Here is a 17,500-nt window from a genome sequence, read left to right as displayed (position 1 = left end):
CAGGGTCGAGAAGGAAAGCCTTTGCCTGGCAACACAAAGTGCTGGAGGAACTCAGCAGGCCAGGCAGCGTCTATGGGAATGAGTAGAGTCTCAGCCTGAAACGTCGAGTGTACTCTTTTCCAGAGATGCTGCCTGGCCTGCTGAGCTCCTCCAGCATTTTTGTGAGTTGCTTGGCTTTCCGGCATCTGCAGATTTTCTTGTTTGTGAAAGATTTTGCCTGGCATGAGTTGGGTTCATTTTTTGTTTTGCTGGGGGAAGGGGGGCAGTCCACAAGCGTCCATAGGACATAGGAGTAGAATTAGACAATTTGCCCTTTGAGTCTGTGCTGCAATTCTATCATTGGCTGATATATTGTCCCTCGCAACCCATTCTCTTACTTTCTCGATGGCTTCACCACCCTGACTAACCTCTGCAGCCATCTGTGGCAATGAATTCCACAGATCCACTACCCTCCGCCTAAAGAAATTCCTTCTCATCTCTGATTTAAATGGATGTCCTTGTATTCTGAGGCTGTGCCCTCCGGTCCTAGACTCCGCCACCACAGGAAACACCCATTCCGCATCCACTCTACCTAGACCTTTCAATATTTGAGGGAGCCCCCCCACTCGTTCTTCTAAACTCCAGCGAGTACAGGCCCAGAGTCATCAGTGCTCCTCGCATGTTAACCCTTTCATTCCCAGAACCATTCTTGTGAACGTCTGGACCCTGCTCCAATGCCAGCACATGATTTCTTAGATAAGGATCCCAAATTGCTCACAGTACTCCCAAGTGTGATCTGACCAATGCTTTATATTCTCTCCCCTCTGTCCCTCCGTATTACAGAGCATATCAACCTCTGATTTAAATATACTTGGCACCAACATAGCATGCTCACAACTTACTAACCCAAGTTGTACATCTTTAGAATGTGGGAGGGGAACCGGGGTTTCCAGGGGTAAGCCCACACGGCGACAGGGAGAACGTACAAACTCCTTACGGAGAGCGGCAGAGTTGAACCCGAGTCGCTGGCGCTCTAATGGTGTTACGCCATGTACTGCCCCTCTGTACTCGGCAAAGAAAAAGTTTCTACCGTTACCTTTGCCTCTCAATATCTTAAACACATCTCCCAGGTCTCCCCTCAGCCTCTGGCGTTCCATGGGTTAAAGTTCAGCTGAAGTTAAAGGGAGGGGTCGGTGGAGGGATGGGGGTAGAAGTGGGAGCTCGGCCGTGCTCTCTGTGAATGGGGTTGGGGAGGAGCAGCTCTGAGGTGGGTGTGAACTCAGAATAGTGAAGGAGAACAGTACAGGCCCTTCAGCCCACAATGTTGTGCTGACCCTTTAACCCACTCTACAATCAATTTAACCCTTCCTTCCATTTATCCATCATCCTTGTGCCTATCTAAGAATTTCTTAAATGTCCCAAACATATCTGCCTCTACCACCGCCCCTCGAAATGCATTCCGTGCACTCACCAGTCTCTGCATAAGGCAACTTACCTCTTGTATTCCCCCCTACACTTTCCTCCAATCTCCATAAAATTGTGCTTCCTCGTATTAGCCTCTTTCACCTTGGGAAAATGTCTATGACTGTCCACCCTATCTCTGCCTCTTATCATCTTGTTTATATATAGGCATCCGTTAGTCTCCTGAGGCCATGGATTTGCACCTTGGAAGGTTTCCAGGGCACAGGCCTAGGCAAGGTTGTACGGAAGACTGGCAGTTGCCCATGCTGCAAGTCTCCCCTCTCCATGCCACCGATGTTGTCCAAGGGAAGGGCATTAGGACCCATACAGATTGGCACCGGTGTCGTCGCAGAGCAATGTGTGGTTAAGTGCCTTGTATCATCTTCTATACCTCTATCTAGTCACCTCTCATCCTCCTTCCTTCTAAAGTGAAAAGCCCTAGTTTACTCCACCTTTGTCCAGAAGACATGCTCTCTAATCCAGACGGCATCCTAGTAAGTCTCCTCTGCACTCTCTCCACACCCTTCCTATGGTGAGGCGACCAGAACTGAACACAATACTCCCAAGTGTGGTCTGACTAGGGTTTTATAGAGCTGCAACATTACCTCACGGCTCTTGAACTCAATCCCCTGACTAATGTAGGCCAACACACCACACATCATCTTAACGGCCCTATCAGCTTGCCCGGCAACTTCGAGAAGTCCATGGACGTGGACCCCAGGACCCTGATCCTCCACGCTGCCCTCAATCCCGTATTCTGCCTTCTAATTCTGTCTCCCAAAGTTAATCACTTCACACCCTTAAAGTTTGAACTCCAGCTGCGTTTCTCAGTCCACAGGGAGAAAGAACAGGAGGAGCACAGTAGAGCAGGAGTGCTTGGAAAGTGAGGGAGCTGGCGGGGCGGGGGGGAGATCCCTCAGAAGGATTGACAGCGTAGAGGAGGGAGTCCTTTCAAAAAAAAAATCAGGGAGCATAGGGGAAGTGGACACCTTAGAGGAATTGAGGGAACCTAGAAGAGGGGGAGTCTAGAGGGAGCAAAGTGGAAGGAAGAAGATAAGGATCACTTGGTGGAATTGAGGGGGCACAGTGCAGTGGTTTCCCTTGGAAATATTCAAGGGGATAAGATGATGAGAGTCCCTTGGCCTGAGGGAAACTCCGTGGAGCAATTGAGGGAGCATGGGGGGGGGGATTAATACTCGGAGTTAGGGTAGTGAGGGACGGTGGACGGAGGGGGGGAGGTGGAAGGGTTGGAGGAGCATTGGCAGTCACGACCACACTAAAGGCTGGTGTTCCCCAGGGCTGCAGCCAAGGAACTCGGGGAAGAGGATGCTCCCGGCCCTGGGCCCGGTGAAGGCAGCTCGGACTCACCAGGACCTGCACCGCGAACTGCGCCTTGCCCACCGCAGGTGAGGGGGCGCGGAAGGGGGAGGGAAATGTTGGGGGGAGTGATGGGGGTAGGAATGTAGGGAGGAGGGGCAGGGAGAGGATATGTGTGAGGAGAGAAGCGGAAGTGGTGAAGTGTGTGCAGGGGAGGGGTTGATGGACAGGAGGGGATTGCAAAGGGGAGGGTGGGGGTGGGGGGAGGGGTTGCTGGGGATGGGAGGGGAGGTGTGGGTAGTTACCATTCCCAACCCCTGAACCACTCACACCTACTAACAACCTCTTCCCCATCCCCAAGGGGCTTGGCCAGCAAGACGGAGCTGCAGAAGGTTCTGGAACAGCGGGAACAGCGCAGGGCGCAGGATGAGCCCCCGGGACACTCCCCACTCCAGCGAGAGTTCCTCAGGAGGCAACAGAAGAAAGAGGAGGTGAGGCAGAGGGGCTCAGGAATGAGGAGTGGGGGCCTTGTGGTGAGGGGGTGGGGCAAGGGATTGGGGGCGGGCCTTGCAGAGGGGGGGCAGGGCCAGGCGATGAGGGGCGGGGAAGGGACACAAGGGAGGGGGTGGCATCGCTTGTCTGTGGGCGGGTCTTGATGTGAAAGGGCGTGCCATTAGGTGGGCGTGGCTTGTCAGGGTGGGTCTCCCCTGAGTGACAGCTTTCTCTCCTCTCCCTCCCCGCAGCTGCTGAGACTGGAGTTGGCGGCCCGGGCGGCAGCGGAGGGGGCGCCCGAGTTCGTTCAAGTGAAGGAGCGGCTGCGGAGGACGCAGGAGCCACCGAGCCCGGAGTCCGAGTCCCTGGAGCCCAAACACAGCGCACCCGCCTGAGGAAAGCCGTCCGTCCTAACCCATCCTCGCCACCCCGTCCCAACCTGCCTCCACCTTTCCGTCCTACCCTCCCTTCCCCCGGGAGATCAGTTTACAGCGTGCTTTAATGGTCTCTGTAGCCTGCGGTGTACCGACTGTGTACCTCACCCCTCAACAATCCCTCCACCCACAATTAAACATGCCTAATTTTCGACTGTTGTTCAAAATGTTGCTTTTAGTGAGGGGCGTGTGTCGGAGGTGAGTGGAGTGAGCGTTGTATGTCAAAGGAGGGGGGCCGAGCGAGGAGCTTATGTCGGAGGGAGGAGAGGGGCTGAGTGAAGTGTGTGTGTCGGAGTGAGGGAGGAGAGAGGCGGAGTGAGGGGTGTGAGGCGGAGTGAGGGGTGTGAGTCGGAGGGAGGGAGGAGGGGGTGGAGTGAGGGGTGTGAGTCGGAGGGAGTAAGGAGGGGGTGGAGTGAGGGGTGTGAGTCGGAGGGAGGAGGGGGTTGAGTGAGGGGTGTGAGTCGGAGGGAGGGAGGAGGGGGTGGAGTGAGGGGTGTGAGTCGGAGGGAGTGAGGGGGTGGAGTGAGGGGTGTGAGTCGGAGGGAGGAGGGGGTTGAGTGAGGGGTGTGAGTCGGAGGGAGGGAGGGAGGAGGGGTGGAGTGAGGGGTGTGAGTCGGAGGGAGGAGGGGGTTGAGTGAGGGGTGTGAGTCGGAGGGAGGGAGGGAGGAGGGGTGGAGTGAGGGGTGTGAGTCGGAGGGAGGGAGGAGGGGGTGGAGTGAGGGGTGTGAGTCGGAGGGAGGGAGGAGGGGGTGGAGTGAGGGGTGTGAGTCGGAGGGAGTGAGGGGGTGGAGTGAGGGGTGTGAGTCGGAGGCAGGAGGGGGTTGAGTGAGGGGTGTGAGTCGGAGGGAGGGAGGGAGGAGGGGTGGAGTGAGGGGTGTGAGTCGGAGGGAGGAGGGGGTTGAGTGAGGGGTGTGAGTCGGAGGGAGGGAGGGAGGAGGGGTGGAGTGAGGGGTGTGAGTCGGAGGGGGTGGAGTGAGGGGTGTGAGTCGGAGGGAGGGAGGAGGGGGTGGAGTGAGGGGTGTGAGTCGGAGAGAGTGAGGGGTGTGAGTCGGAGGGAGTGAGGGGTGTGAGTCGGAGGGAGGAGGGGGTGGAGTGAGGGGTGTGAGTCGGAGGGAGGGAGGAAGGGGTGGAGTGAGGGGTGTGAGTCGGAGGGAGTAAGGAGGGGGTGGAGTGAGGGGTGTGAGTCGGAGGGAGTGAGGGGGTGGAGTGAGGGGTGTGAGTCGGAGGGAGGAGGGGGTTGAGTGAGGGGTGTGAGTCGGAGGGAGGGAGGGAGGAGGGGTGGAGTGAGGGGTGTGAGTCGGAGGGAGGGAGGAGGGGGTGGAGTGAGGGGTGTGAGTCGGAGGGAGGGAGGAGGGGTGTGAGTCGGAGAGAGTGAGGGGTGTGAGTCGGAGGGAGTGAGGGGTGTGAGTCGGAGGGAGGAGGGGGTGGAGTGAGGGGTGTGAGTCGGAGGGAGGAGGGGGTTGAGTGAGGGGTGTGAGTCGGAGGGAGGAGGGCCAGAGGTCGAAAGGTCGGATCCGGATTTGAAGTTCCCGCTCAAGACGCGGTGACGTCACGCCGCCGCCACAGCGGGGTCGCGGAAGCGAGGGAAAGCGAGTGCGCAGGCGCAGCCGGCGACTGAGCAGCTGACTGGAGTCTCGGGACCGAGAGTGAGTGAGTGAACAGCGCGGAGTGAGATGAGGGTGTACAAGGGTGGCGGGTGAGCGGATAGAAAGGGAGGGCAGAGGGGGATGAGGGGATAGGAAGAGTGGGAGAATGATAGGGAGTAGGAGGGGATGGGGAGAGGGAAGGAGGGAATGGGAATGGGGAGGGGCTGAGGGAGAGAAGGAGGGGATGGGGAGGGAGGGAGGGGCCGAGGGGGAGTGGGGAGAGGGAGGGGCTGAGGGGGAGAAGGAGGGGGTGGGGAGAGGGAGGGAGGGAGGGGCTGAGGGGGGGAAGGAGGGGGTGGGGAGAGGAAGGGAGGGGCTGAGGGGGTGGGGAGAGGGAGGGAGGGAGGGGCTGAGGGGGTGGGGAGAGGGAGGGAGGGGCTGAGGGGGAGAAGGAGGGGGTGGGGAGAGGGAGGGAGGGGGTGGGGAGAAGGAGGGAGGGAGGGAGGGGCTGAGGGGGTGGGGAGAGGGAGGGAGGGGCTGAGGGGGAGAAGGAGGAGATGAGGATGACAGAGGGAGAGGAGAGGGAGAGAGCAGGAGGGGAGAATAGGAGTGGGGAGGAGAGGGGGAGAATGGGAGGGGAGGGGTGTTCAGGGAGAGAGAGGGTAGGGAAGGGGCAGAAAAGAAAGGGAGAGGGTGAAGAGGATGGGAGGGAAGAGGGCAGTATGGGGGAAGAAAAGGGGAAGAGGCTGGAAGGCAGGGAGGGGAGAGGTGGGAGAGAAGTGTAGTTGAGGGGAGGGGACTGGGAAGGGGGAGGGTGGTGGGTAAAGTGGAGAAGACAGAAGGAGAGTGGAGACGGAGGGGGGAGATAGGAAAAGGGGAGAGGGATGTATTAGGGGTTGCAGATTTGGGTGAAGGGGAGGGAGGGTGTATTAAAGGAAAATGGAGTAGGGTTGAACTGAAGGAGAGGATGATGGAGTCTCAGGGAAGTGTGAGTTTGGAGCAAAAGAGTATGTAACGTGTGAGTGAAGTGAGGAGGGATATGCATGGGATGAGGGCGGGGCTGGAGGTGGTGTTGGGCAGACAGGGAGTGTCCCTGATTTGCCCCCCTCCCCACCGTTGGCTGACCACTTTTCTCACTGGTCTGGCCTGCAGGGATGTCGCAGGAAGAGCTCAAAGGTTTCCGGGATAAAATCCGCAAGGAGCTCGACCGGACCGTTGACTTCTGGCTGAAGTTTTCCCATGACCGAGAGTTCGGGTGAGGGGTCCACGGCGTCGGGGTGGGGGGGAAGGAGGAGGAGTGCCGTGGGAGGGGCGGCAATGGAGAGATGAAGTGCCATGGGAGGGACAGTGAGGGAGAGAGTCAGCCCCGTGGGAGGGGACAGTGAGGGAGAGAGCTCTGCAGGAGGGGTAGTGAGGGAGTTGGAGAGTATGAGAGGGCAGCGGGGGAGAGAGGGATGGCCGTAGGAGGGGAGTTGAGAGGAAGAGGGGGCAGTGAAGGAGAGAGAGCACTGTGAGGCGGTTGCAAGGGGGGAAGAGAGGAATCACTGTGGGAGGGACAGGGGGTGTCATGGGGGTGAGCGCCTTTGGAGGTGGCTGCGAGGGAGAGGAAGTGCCATGAGAAGGGCAGCGAGGAGGGAGAGGGATCACTGTGGGAGGGGCGACAAGCTGAAAAGGAGTGGGGCAGGTTGGGCAGTGAGGAGGGTGCACCGTGAGAGGGAGGGCAGGGAGGGAGAGGCGGTGAGGATGGAGTCCCTGATCTTTGAGACCTTTACCTCGCAGGGGCTTTTTCACGTGTCTGAGTCGCGATGGTTCTGTCTACGATGAATTAAAATATATCTGGCTGCAGGGAAGACAGGTAAGCGAACAGCCGGGATGAACCCTGGACCAGTGACAGGGTACGCACCCCCTCCACCTTCTCCACACCATCTCCAGTTTGACAATAATCTCGGCTGCTTTACGGTCTATAGGGATCTCCCTGATCGCTTCTCGTTCTCAAAGCTGACTTTGTTGTTGCGTGCACTTGTCCAGCACAGGGTGTAAGACAAGTTTACAGGCTTGACATATGCAGAAATTCTTCAAAAGAAAATATTAAATTGTGTAATGGGTGGAGGGGCAGGTAGTGTTGCAGAAACAGAGGCTGCAGAAGGACTTGGACAGATTAGAAGAATGGGCACAAAACTGGCAGGTGGAATACAGTGTCAGGATGTGTATGGTGATGCACTTTGGTGGAAGGAATAAAGGCATGGGCTACTTTCTAAGTGGAGCAAATTCAGAAACCTGAGGTACAAAGGGGCTTGGGAGTCTGCGTGCAGAATTCCCTAAAGGTTAACGTGCAGGTTGAGTCGGTGATAAGGCAGGCAAATGCCATGTTAGTGTTCATTTTGAGAGGAGTAGAATTTAAAAGTGAGGATGTAATGCTCAAAGTTCAACATAAATTTTATACTACCTATATGTCACCACATAGAACCCAGAGATTCATTTTCCTGTGGGCATACTCAGCAAATCTATAGAATAGTAACTATAACAGGATCCATGAAAGATAATCAAGGACACAACCCACCCAGCCAACACACTTTTCGTCCCTCTTCCCTCTGGGAGAAGGCTCAGGTACGACCAGATTTGGGAACAGCTTCTTTCCAACTATGATAAGACTGCTGAATGGATCCTGACCCAGATCTGGGCCGTACCCTCCAAATATCCGGACCTGCCTCTCGGTTTGTTTTTGCACTATGTTACTTCCCCTTTTCTATTTATGATTTATAATTTAAATTTTTAATATTTACTATCGATTTGTAAACCAGGGAGCGGGAAGCGCAGAATCAAATGTCGCTGTGATGATTGTTCGCTCTAGTGTCAATTGTTTGGCGACAATAAAGTAAAGTAAAGATCAACCGGAGTGCAGAAGATCACAAACTGTGCAAATACAAATAAATAGCAATAGGTAACGAGAACGTCAGATAACGAGATGAAGAGTCCTTAAAGTGAGATCATCGGTTGTGGCAACATCTCGGTGATGGGGCAAGTGAGTGTAGTTATCCCCTTTAGTTCAAGATCCTGATGGTTGAGGGGTGGTAACTGATCTTGAACCTGGTGGTGTGAGTCCTGAGGCTCCTGTGCCTTCTACCTGATGGCAGCAGCGAGACGAGAGCACGGCCTTGGTGGTGGGGCCTGAGGATGGATGTTACTTCCCTACAACAGCGTTTCATGTCGATGTGGTCAATGGCTGGGAGGCGTTTACCTGTGAGCTGAATTCACTACCTTTTCAAAGGCATTGATGAGCCATTGTAAGAGATTGATCAGACCGCAGTTAGAGTATCGTGAGAGATTTTGGGTCCCTTATCTAAGTACTGTGGGCACGTGGCCAAGTGGTTAAGGCATTGGACTAGCGACCTGAAGGTCGTGAGTTCGAGTTCCAGCCGAGGCAACGTGTTGTGCCCTTGAGCAAGGCACTTAATCACACATTGCTCTGCGACCACACTGGTATGGGTCCTAATGCCCTTCCCTTGGACAACATCGGTGTCGTGGAGAGGGGAGACTTGCAGCATGGGCAACTGCCGGTCTTCCATACAACCTTGCCCAAGCCTGCGCCCTGGAGAGTGAAGACTTTCCAGGCGCAGATCAATGGTCTTGCAAGACTAACAGATGCCTTTATCTAAGTAAGGATGTGCTGGTCACCCTCAGAGGTTGATGAGGGTGATCCCAGGAATGAAAGGGTTAACGTGTGAAGAATGTTTGGTGGCTCACTGGAGTTCAGAAGAATGGGTGGGGCGGGAGGGGGGGGGAGATCGCACTGAAACCCATCGAATATTGAAAGGCCCAGATAGAGTGGACATGGAGAGGATGTTTCCTATAGCGAGGGAGTCTAGGACCAGAGGGCACAGCCTCAAAGTAGAACGGTGTCCCTTTAGAACAGAGACGAGGAGGAATTTCTTCAGCCAAAGAGTGGTTCATCTCTGCAGTTCGCTGGGATATTGAAGGCAGAGAGTGATATGCTCTTGATTGGTTAAGCGTTATGGGGAGAAGGTTGAGAGGGATAATAAATCAGCCATGACGGAATGGCAGAGAAGACTCGATGGGCTGAATGGCCTAATTCTTTGTTCTGCACAGATGTTTAATTTTACACGCCCTTTCTTCTGTGTCCTGGCTGATTTTTGCACGGTTTATATTGTGTGGGTTGTCTGTATCTGCCTGCTTGAGATGCCCCTGCAAGCAAGCTTCCCATTTTCACGAGACTCTGCAGATGCTGGAGATCCAGAACGACTCGCGCAGCAGGTCAGGGGTCATCAGGGGAAATGAATAAGCAGCCGACGTTTCGGACCAGCACCCTTGATAAAGGGTCTCGGTGACTTTCACTCGTGGGCAAACGTGCCATTTCTCTCTGGGAGTCTCGTCCACACTCCCTTGAGCACAAGCACATCCTTCCTCCACTCAGGAGGTCCTGCAGATGCTGGAGATCCTGCACGCAAAACGCTGCAGAAACTCAGCAGGTCAGGCAGCATCTGCAGAGTGGAGTCGACAGTCGACGTTTCGGGCTGACACCCATCATCAGGACTGGAAAGGGAGGGGGAGGAAGCCAGAGTAAGAAGACGGGTTGCAGAATGGAGGGGAAGGAGGACAAGCTGGCAGGTGATAGGTAAGACCAGGTGAGGGGGAAGGTGGATGGGTGGGTGGTGAGGAGGTATGCTGTAAGAATTTCACTGTGCATGGCGATGACTTTATTGGATACGTGTGTACACCGACTTGTTAATGCAAATATCAAATCGACTCTGACAGTGGTGTCTGAAAAGAGGATGCTGTCCAAGTTGCATACCATCTTGGACAATGTCTCCCATCCACTACATAATGTACTGGGTGGGCACAGGAGTTCATTCAGCCAGAGACTCATTCCACCGAGATGCAACACAGAGCGTCATAGGAAGTCATTCCTGCCTGTGGCCATCAAACTTTACAACTCCTCCCTTGGAGGGTCAGACAACCTGAGCCAATAGTAAACACAAAATAACCTGCAGATGCTGGGGTCAAAGCAACACTCACAACACGCTGGAGGAACTCAGCAGGTCGGGCAGCATCCGTGGAAAAGATCAGTCGACGTTTCGGGCTGACCTGCTGAGTTCCTCCAGCGTGTTATGAGTGTTACCCTGAGCCAACAGGCTGGTCCTGGACTTATTGCCTGGCATAATTTACATATTACTATTTAATTATTTATGGTTTTATTACTATTTAATTATTTATGGTGCAACTGTAACGAAAATCAATTTCCTCTGGGATCAATAAAGTATGACTATGACCAAATCAGCCAATCATGTTAGATTAGATTAGATTATGAGGACACACAGTCCTCTTTTATTGTCATTTAGTAATACATGCATTAAGAAATGATACAATATTCCTCCAGTGTGATATCTCAGAAACACAAGACAGACCAAGACTCAAAAACTGACAAAAACCATGTAATTATAACATATAGTTACAACAGTGCAAGCAATACTGTAACTTGATGAAGAACAGGCCATGGGCAAAGTCAAAGTCTCTCAAAAGTCCCACATCTCACGCAGACGGGAGAAGGAAGAAAACTCTCCCTGCCATGCCCGACCACAGTCCGACTCTGAGTTGTCCAAAAACTTTGAGCCTCCGACCAGCCCTCCAACACCGAGCACCATCTCTGCCGAGTGCTTCGACTCCAGCCCCGGCCACCAGCAGCAGGCAAAGCCGAGGATTTGGGGCCTTCCCCTCCGGAGATTCTCGATTGCACAGCAGCAGCGGCAGCGAACCGGGCATTTCAGAAGTATCTCCAGATGTTCCTCCGTGCTCTCATGGTTGTCTCCATCAAATCAGAATTGTGCACAGCCCCCATTTAACAAATACAATATCATTTCACCGGAGAGGCAGCAACTTAATGCATAAAAGCACGCAGACATGGTCAAGAGGTTCAGTTGTTGCTCAGAATGGGGAAGAAACGTGATCTCAGTGACTTTGACCACGGAACGATTGTTGGTGCCAGATGGGGTGACAGAGAGGATTTAAGCGCTGTTCCGAATTGGAAAGGCTGCAGCAGGATCAAGACTCAGAGCGCGTGGAAGTAACCGAATCCGATGTTTGGCGACGATTCAGCTACCGGGCCAGATTGGCGGGGTCTGAGGCGAGGGACGACCGGTTTAGCTTGCTGCTCGGTCCTACGCTGAGCTGAGGGTCTGTGAAAGAGCCCTCCATTCAGAACACTATTTGCTCGTGTTTATTGTTTGCATGATTTGTTTTTCTCCCACCTCTCTGCACGTTGGGTGTGTCATAGGTTTTTTTAAAAATGGGCTCTGTTGGGTTTCTTTGTTTCCGGGCTGTCTGTTAGGAGACGAATCTCAAGGTTGTATGTGTACATACTTTGACAATAAGTGTACTTTGAACTTTGGGTATCTCAGAAACTGCTGATCTCCCGGGATTTTCATGCACAACGGTCTCTAGAGTTTACAGAGAATGGTGTGAAAAACAAAAAGAAAACATCCAGTGAGCAGCAGTTCTGTGGGTGAAAACAAGAGAGGTCAGAGGAGAATGGCCAGACTGGTTCAAGCTGACAGGAAGGTGACAGTAGCTCAAATAACCACACATTGCAACAGTGGTGTGCAGAAGAGCATCTCTGAACGCACAACACGTCGAACCTTGAAGTGGATGGGCTACAGCAGCAGAAAACCACAAACATAAACTCAGTGGCCACTTTATTACATGTAGGAGGTACCAAGTAATGTGGCCATTGAGAGTATGTTCTAAAATGTGTTGATAAATTTGAGAAATGTTTAACACGAGGGGTATAATTTTAAGCTGATTGGAGGAAAGTATGGGGGGGGGGATGTCAGAAGTAGGTTTTTTACACTGAGGGTGCTGGGTGTGTGGAACGTCCTGCCAGGGGTGGTGGTGGAGGCAGATATATTAGGGGCATTTAAGAGACTCTTAGATAGGCACATGGATGTAAGGAAACTGGAGGGCTATGTGGGAAGGAAGGGTTAGATTGACCTTAGAGTGTTACCAGGGCCAAAAGCCCTGTGCTGTTCCATGTTCTACGTTTACGAGCCTGCTAGTTCGGGGTGCGATTCCCGCCGTTGGTTGTAAGGAGTCCATGACCATGTGGATTTTCCCCCGAGCAGTCCGGTTTCCTCCCACGTTCCAAAGCCGTATTCCAGCCGGAGTCTTGTGATGTGTAAAACGTGTGCTTGTCGCCCTCCATCCACAGGTCTGGACTTACTGCCGGCTTTACCGGAAAGTTCCTCGCTTTCGCCGACAGGAATTGCTGGATGCAGCGACAGCTGGTAAGACCATAAGGCGTAGGACCAGAGTGAGGCCATTCAGCCCATTGAGTCTGCTCCGTCATTCCAACATGGCTGATTTATTATCCCGCTTAACCCCATTCTCCTGCCTTCTCCCTGTAACCGTTGACACCCCGACTAATCAAGAGGCTATCAATTTATACTTTAAATATACCCAGTGACTTGGCCTCCATAAGCTGTCTGCGACAATGAACTCCACGGATTCAGCACCCTCTGGCTAAGGTAATTCCTCCTCACCTCTGTTTGAAAGGGACCTCCCTCTATTCTGTGGTTCCGTCCTCTGGTCCTTGACTCTCCGCACTATCGGAAACATCCTGTTCACATCCACTCCGTCTAGGCCTTTCAAGATTCAAAAGGTTTCAATGAGATGCCCTCCTCCTCCTCATTCTTCTAAGCTCCAGCAAGTTCAGCCCCAGAGCCTCAAACATTAACCCTTTCATTCCCAGGATAAAGCTGGTGATCCTCCTCTGAACCCTGTCCGACGCCAGCACATCCTTTCTTAGATAAGGGGCCCAAAACTGCTCACAAGTGAGGCCTCACTGGTGCCTTATAAAGCCTCAGCATTACACCCTTGCTTTTATATTCTAGTTCTCTCGAAATGAATGCTAACGTTGCATTTGCCTTCTTCACCACCGTCTCAACCTGAAAACTAGCCTTTAGGGAATCCTGCACAAGGACTCCCAAGTCCTGTTGTGCCTCAGATTTCTAAATTTACTCCCTGTTTTAGAAAATAGTTCACACCTTTATTCCTTCTGCCAAAGTGCATGACCGGACACTTCCCAACTCTGTATTCCACCTGCCACTTCTTTGCCCAGTTTCCCAATGATAGAGTTTACCCCGAGGTATGGTGGGCCGCCGTTGTTGCCCCTCCGCAAGCTCTGTGCTCCCCCCTCACCTCCCCTCCTGCAGCATGGCGCTCCCTCCTCTCCTCGCCGCCCCTCCCACCATTCCCTAACTGACATATCGGGTGTGTGGGGCTGTCGGTTCCCTCCCTCAGGCGGGGAGTTCCTCATGCGCCACTCGGCGGCCTTTGGTGAGGGCCAGAAGCGGGCTTTCTGTGTCAGCCGGGACGGAAGAGCGGTCAAGGTCCAGCGAACCATCTTCAGTGAGTGTTTCTACGTGCTGGCTATGGACGAGCTGTGGAGGGTCACCGGGCAGGACCGATACCAGGTATGCCGATGGTCTGCACGATGGAATTGGTGACTTTGCTGCAAAGTTTGCGGGCGATATGAAGTTAGGTGGAGGGGCAGGTAGTGTTGAAGTAGAGAGACTACAAAAAGACTTAGAAAGACTCGTCCACACTAGACTGGATAATTTTGAAAACGCCGGTTTCGCGTAAAAACGATAGGCGTCCATACTAGGTGTTTTTAAACATACCTCTTTCCACTTTAAAATGGCTATTTGGGTGAATCTCCTCCTACTGGGCATTCGCAGGACACACACACACACAGAAAACAAGCAAAGAGGAAATGGTGTACTTGGTGCACGTTTGTCCAGTTACAGACTAGAAAAACTTAAAAGGAAATTGCCAAATGAAAGACTTGCTGCATGTTTGTCCAGAAACATTTCCTCCAGCCATAGTCTCTTCACCGATGAAAGGGACGACAGCTACAACTAAATGCAGTAAGGCTTGTTACTGGGCAAAAGTGAAATTTGCTTGCCTTTAACTTTTGCCATGTCCTTGTGTATTATTTTGCTGTATTTAACACGTGCAATAAAACGAGTTACTGGGCAAAAGTGACAATTGCATCTATTGAATGTTTGCACAAGCAATACATTAATAAAGCACCTTGTTAAATGTATAAAAATGCCTGCATCAGTGTTATCTTGTATTTCCATACAATGTTACATTAGGCTGTTAGGCATCTATTGTCAGATATTGTTGTTGTGGTGTTGGAGGTTGCGTTCAAGAAAACAATGAAATGCCACGCTGCTGCCACCATTTGTTCCGGCACGTCATGACAGCGGTTTTAAAAAATAGCCGGTTACCCCGTACACACTACGCCGGATATTAGGCGTTTTCAGGTTAATTCACTCTGGAGAACGTTTCTGAAAAGCTCCATTTTCGGGGGAGGAAAACGCCGTTTCAGTGTGGACGGAAGAGAACAAGCTTCGGTTATGGATTTATCCGGTCTAGTGTGGACGTAGCCTTGGACAGATTAGGAGAATGGGCAAAGAAGTGGCAGATGGAATACAGTGTCAGGAAGTGTATGGTCACGCACTTTAGTAGAAGAAATGAAACGGTTGACTATTTTCTAAGTGGAAAGAACATACAAAAGACTGAGGTACGAAGGGACTTGGGAGTCCTTCTGCAGGATTCCCTAAAGCTTAATTCGCAGGTTGAGTCTGTGGTGGAGGAAGGCAAATGCAATGCTCGTATTCATTTTGAGAGGACTAGAATATAAAAACAAGGATGTAATGTCGAGACTTTAAAGACTGGTGAGGTTCTTGGAGTATTGTGAGCAGTTTTGGGTGCTTATCTGAGAGAGGATATGCTGACACGGGAGAGGATTCAAAGGAGGTTCATGAAAATGATTCCAGGATTAAACGGCTTGTCGTACGAAGAGTGTCTGAAGGCTCTGGGCCTGTATTCACTAGGCTTCAGAAGAATGAGGGGTGACCTCATTGAAAGCTGTTGACTAGTGAAAGACCTCGATACAGTGGATGTGAAGTGGATGTTTCATATAGTGGGAGAGTCTAAGACCAGCAGACACAACCCAAGAATAGAGGGGTGTCCTTTTAGAATGGAGATGAGGAGAAATTTCTTCAGCCAGAGAGTGGTGGATCTGTGGAATTTGTTGCCGCAGGCAGCTGTGGAGGACAAGTCTTTATGTATATTTAAGGCATTGATTAGTCACGGCATGCAGGGATCGGGGGGGGGGCCGCGGCGGGGGGTAGATCAGCTATGATGAAATGACAGAGCAGACTCGAATGGCCAATTGACATAATCCTGCTCCTACACCTTTGGGTCTTGTGGAGACCCGTTGTGTGTATTTGTCTGTATGTGTATCTGTACGTCCCTTTTCCCTCATCCTCCCTGTCTCCCCCTCTGTAATTGAGAGACTGCTTCTGTGTGTGTGTGAGGGAGAGAGAGAGTGTCCCTGTGTGTGTGTGTGTGAGAGAGAGAGAGTGTCCCTGTGTGTGTGTGTGTGTGTGTGTGTGTGAGAGAGAGTGTCCCTGTGTGTGTGTGTGAGAGAGAGAGTGTCCCTGTGTGTGTGTGTGTGTGTGTGTGTGTGTGAGAGAGAGAGTGTCCCTGTGTGTGTGTGTGTGTGTGTGTGTGTGTGTGTGAGAGAGAGAGTGTCCCTGTGTGTGTGTGTGTGTGTGTGTGTGTGTGAGAGAGAGAGTGTCCGTGTGTGTGTGTGTGTGTGTGTGAGAGAGAGAGAGTGTCCCTGTGTGTGTGTGTGTGTGTGTGTGTGTGAGAGAGAGTGTCCCTGTGTGTGTGTGTGTGTGTGTGTGAGAGAGAGTGTCACTGTGTGTGTGTGTGTGAGAGAGAGAGAGTGTCCCTGTGTGTGTGTATGTGTGAGAGAGAGGAAGAGGAAGAGTCTGTGTGTGTGAGAGAGAGAGCTGCTATGTGTGCTTGTGAGAAAGGGAGCCCATGGGTTTGTGTGTGTGAGAGAGAGAGCCCCTGCATGTGTGTGTGTGAGAAACAGAGAGAGAGCCTGTGTGTATGTGTGAGAGAAAGCTTCTGTATGTGTGTGTGAGAGAGAGTGAGAGAGACCGTGTGTGTATGTGAAAGAGAGGGTCCCTGTGTGTGTGTGTGTGTGTGAGAGAGAGAGAGAGCCCCCGTGTGTGTTGTGTGTGTGAGAGCCCCCGTGTGTGTGTGTATATGAAAGAGAGGGTCCGTGTGTGTGTGTGTGTGTGTGTGTGTGTGTGAGGCCGATAGAGAGAGCCCCAGTATCTGTGTTTGAGAGAGAGAGCCTGTGTGTATGTGTGAGAGAAAGCTTCTGTATGTGTGTGGGAGAGAGAGTGAGAGAGACCGTGTGTGTATGTGAAAGAGAGGGTCCCTGTGTGTGGGAGAGAGAGGGAGAGCCTCTGTGTCTGTGTGAAAGAGAGCCCATGTATGTGGGTGTGAGAGAGAGTGAGAGAGTCCATGTGTGTGTATATGAAAGAGAGGGTCCCTGTGTGTGTGTGTATCTGTGTGTGCGGGAGAGACAGGGTGAGAGAGAGAGAGCCCTTGTGTGTGGGTGTGTGTGAGAGAGTCCCTGTGTGTGTGTGTGTGTGTGTGAGAGAGAGAGAGTGTCCCTGTGTGTGTGTGAGAGAGAGTGTCCCTGTGTGTGTGTGTGTGTGTGTGTGTGTGTGAGAGTGTCCCTGTGTGTGTGTGTGAGAGAGAGAGAGAGAGAGTGAGTGTCCCTGTGTGTTTGTGTGTGAGAGAGAGTGTCCCTGTGTGTGTATGTGTGTGTGTGTCTGAGAGAGAGAGTGAGTGTCCCTGTGTGTTTGTGTGTGAGAGAGAGTGTCCCTGTGTGTGTGTGTGTGTGTGTGTGTGTGTGTGTGTGTGAGAGAGAGAGTGTCCCTGTGTGTGTGTGTGTGTGTGTGTGAGAGAGAGGAAGAGGAAGAGTCTGTGTGTGTGAGTGAGAGAGCTGCTATGTGTGCTTGTGAGAAAGGGAGCCCATGGGTTTGTGTGTGTGTGAGAGAGAGAGTGCCTGTATATATGTATGTGTGTGTGTGTGTTTGTGTGTGTGTGAGAGAGAGAGCCCCTGCATGTGTGTGTGTGAGAAACAGAGAGAGAGCCTGTGTGTATGTGTGAGAGAAAGCTTCTGTATGTGTGTGTGAGAGAGAGTGAGAGAGACCGTGTGTGTATGTGAAAGAGAGGGTCCCTGTGTGTGTGGGAGAGAGAGGGAGAGCCTCTGTGTCTGTGTGAAAGAGAGCCCATGTATGTGTGTGTGAGAGAGAGTGAGAGAGTCCGTGTGTGTGTATATGA

General features: G+C 52.5%; 2 protein-coding genes across 4 annotated transcripts in view; both read left to right on the top strand.

Moving 5' to 3' along the window:
• The window catches only part of si:ch211-218o21.4 (protein FAM107B), a 4,462-nt gene extending 664 nt beyond the window's left edge, over window positions 1-3,798 (top strand). The window contains exons 2-4 of the mRNA XM_063035171.1: window positions 2,738-2,846; window positions 3,119-3,248; window positions 3,501-3,798. Of these exons, the coding sequence (XP_062891241.1) occupies window positions 2,767-2,846; window positions 3,119-3,248; window positions 3,501-3,644 (354 nt within the window). The 5' untranslated portion in view covers window positions 2,738-2,766 and the 3' untranslated portion in view covers window positions 3,645-3,798. The remainder of the gene's footprint in view (window positions 1-2,737; window positions 2,847-3,118; window positions 3,249-3,500) is intronic.
• Window positions 3,799-5,270: 1,472 nt separating this feature from the next.
• Window positions 5,271-17,500, top strand: part of renbp (renin binding protein) — a 29,858-nt gene continuing 17,628 nt past the window's right edge. Inside the window, exons 1-5 of one of the 3 annotated variants that reach the window (XM_063035161.1) lie at window positions 5,271-5,329; window positions 6,422-6,524; window positions 7,049-7,124; window positions 12,489-12,564; window positions 13,580-13,752. In XM_063035161.1, coding sequence (XP_062891231.1) covers window positions 6,424-6,524; window positions 7,049-7,124; window positions 12,489-12,564; window positions 13,580-13,752 — 426 coding nt within the window. In that variant the 5' untranslated portion in view covers window positions 5,271-5,329; window positions 6,422-6,423. The other 2 variants (XM_063035159.1, XM_063035160.1) reach the window with 2 other exon arrangements.

The sequence above is a fragment of the Mobula hypostoma genome, chromosome 28 (assembly GCF_963921235.1).
Source record: "Mobula hypostoma chromosome 28, sMobHyp1.1, whole genome shotgun sequence".
Classification (NCBI taxonomy): domain Eukaryota; kingdom Metazoa; phylum Chordata; class Chondrichthyes; order Myliobatiformes; family Myliobatidae; genus Mobula; species Mobula hypostoma.
The sequence above is the reverse complement of the archived record's forward strand: the minus strand, read 5'-3'. Positions and strand labels throughout refer to the sequence as shown.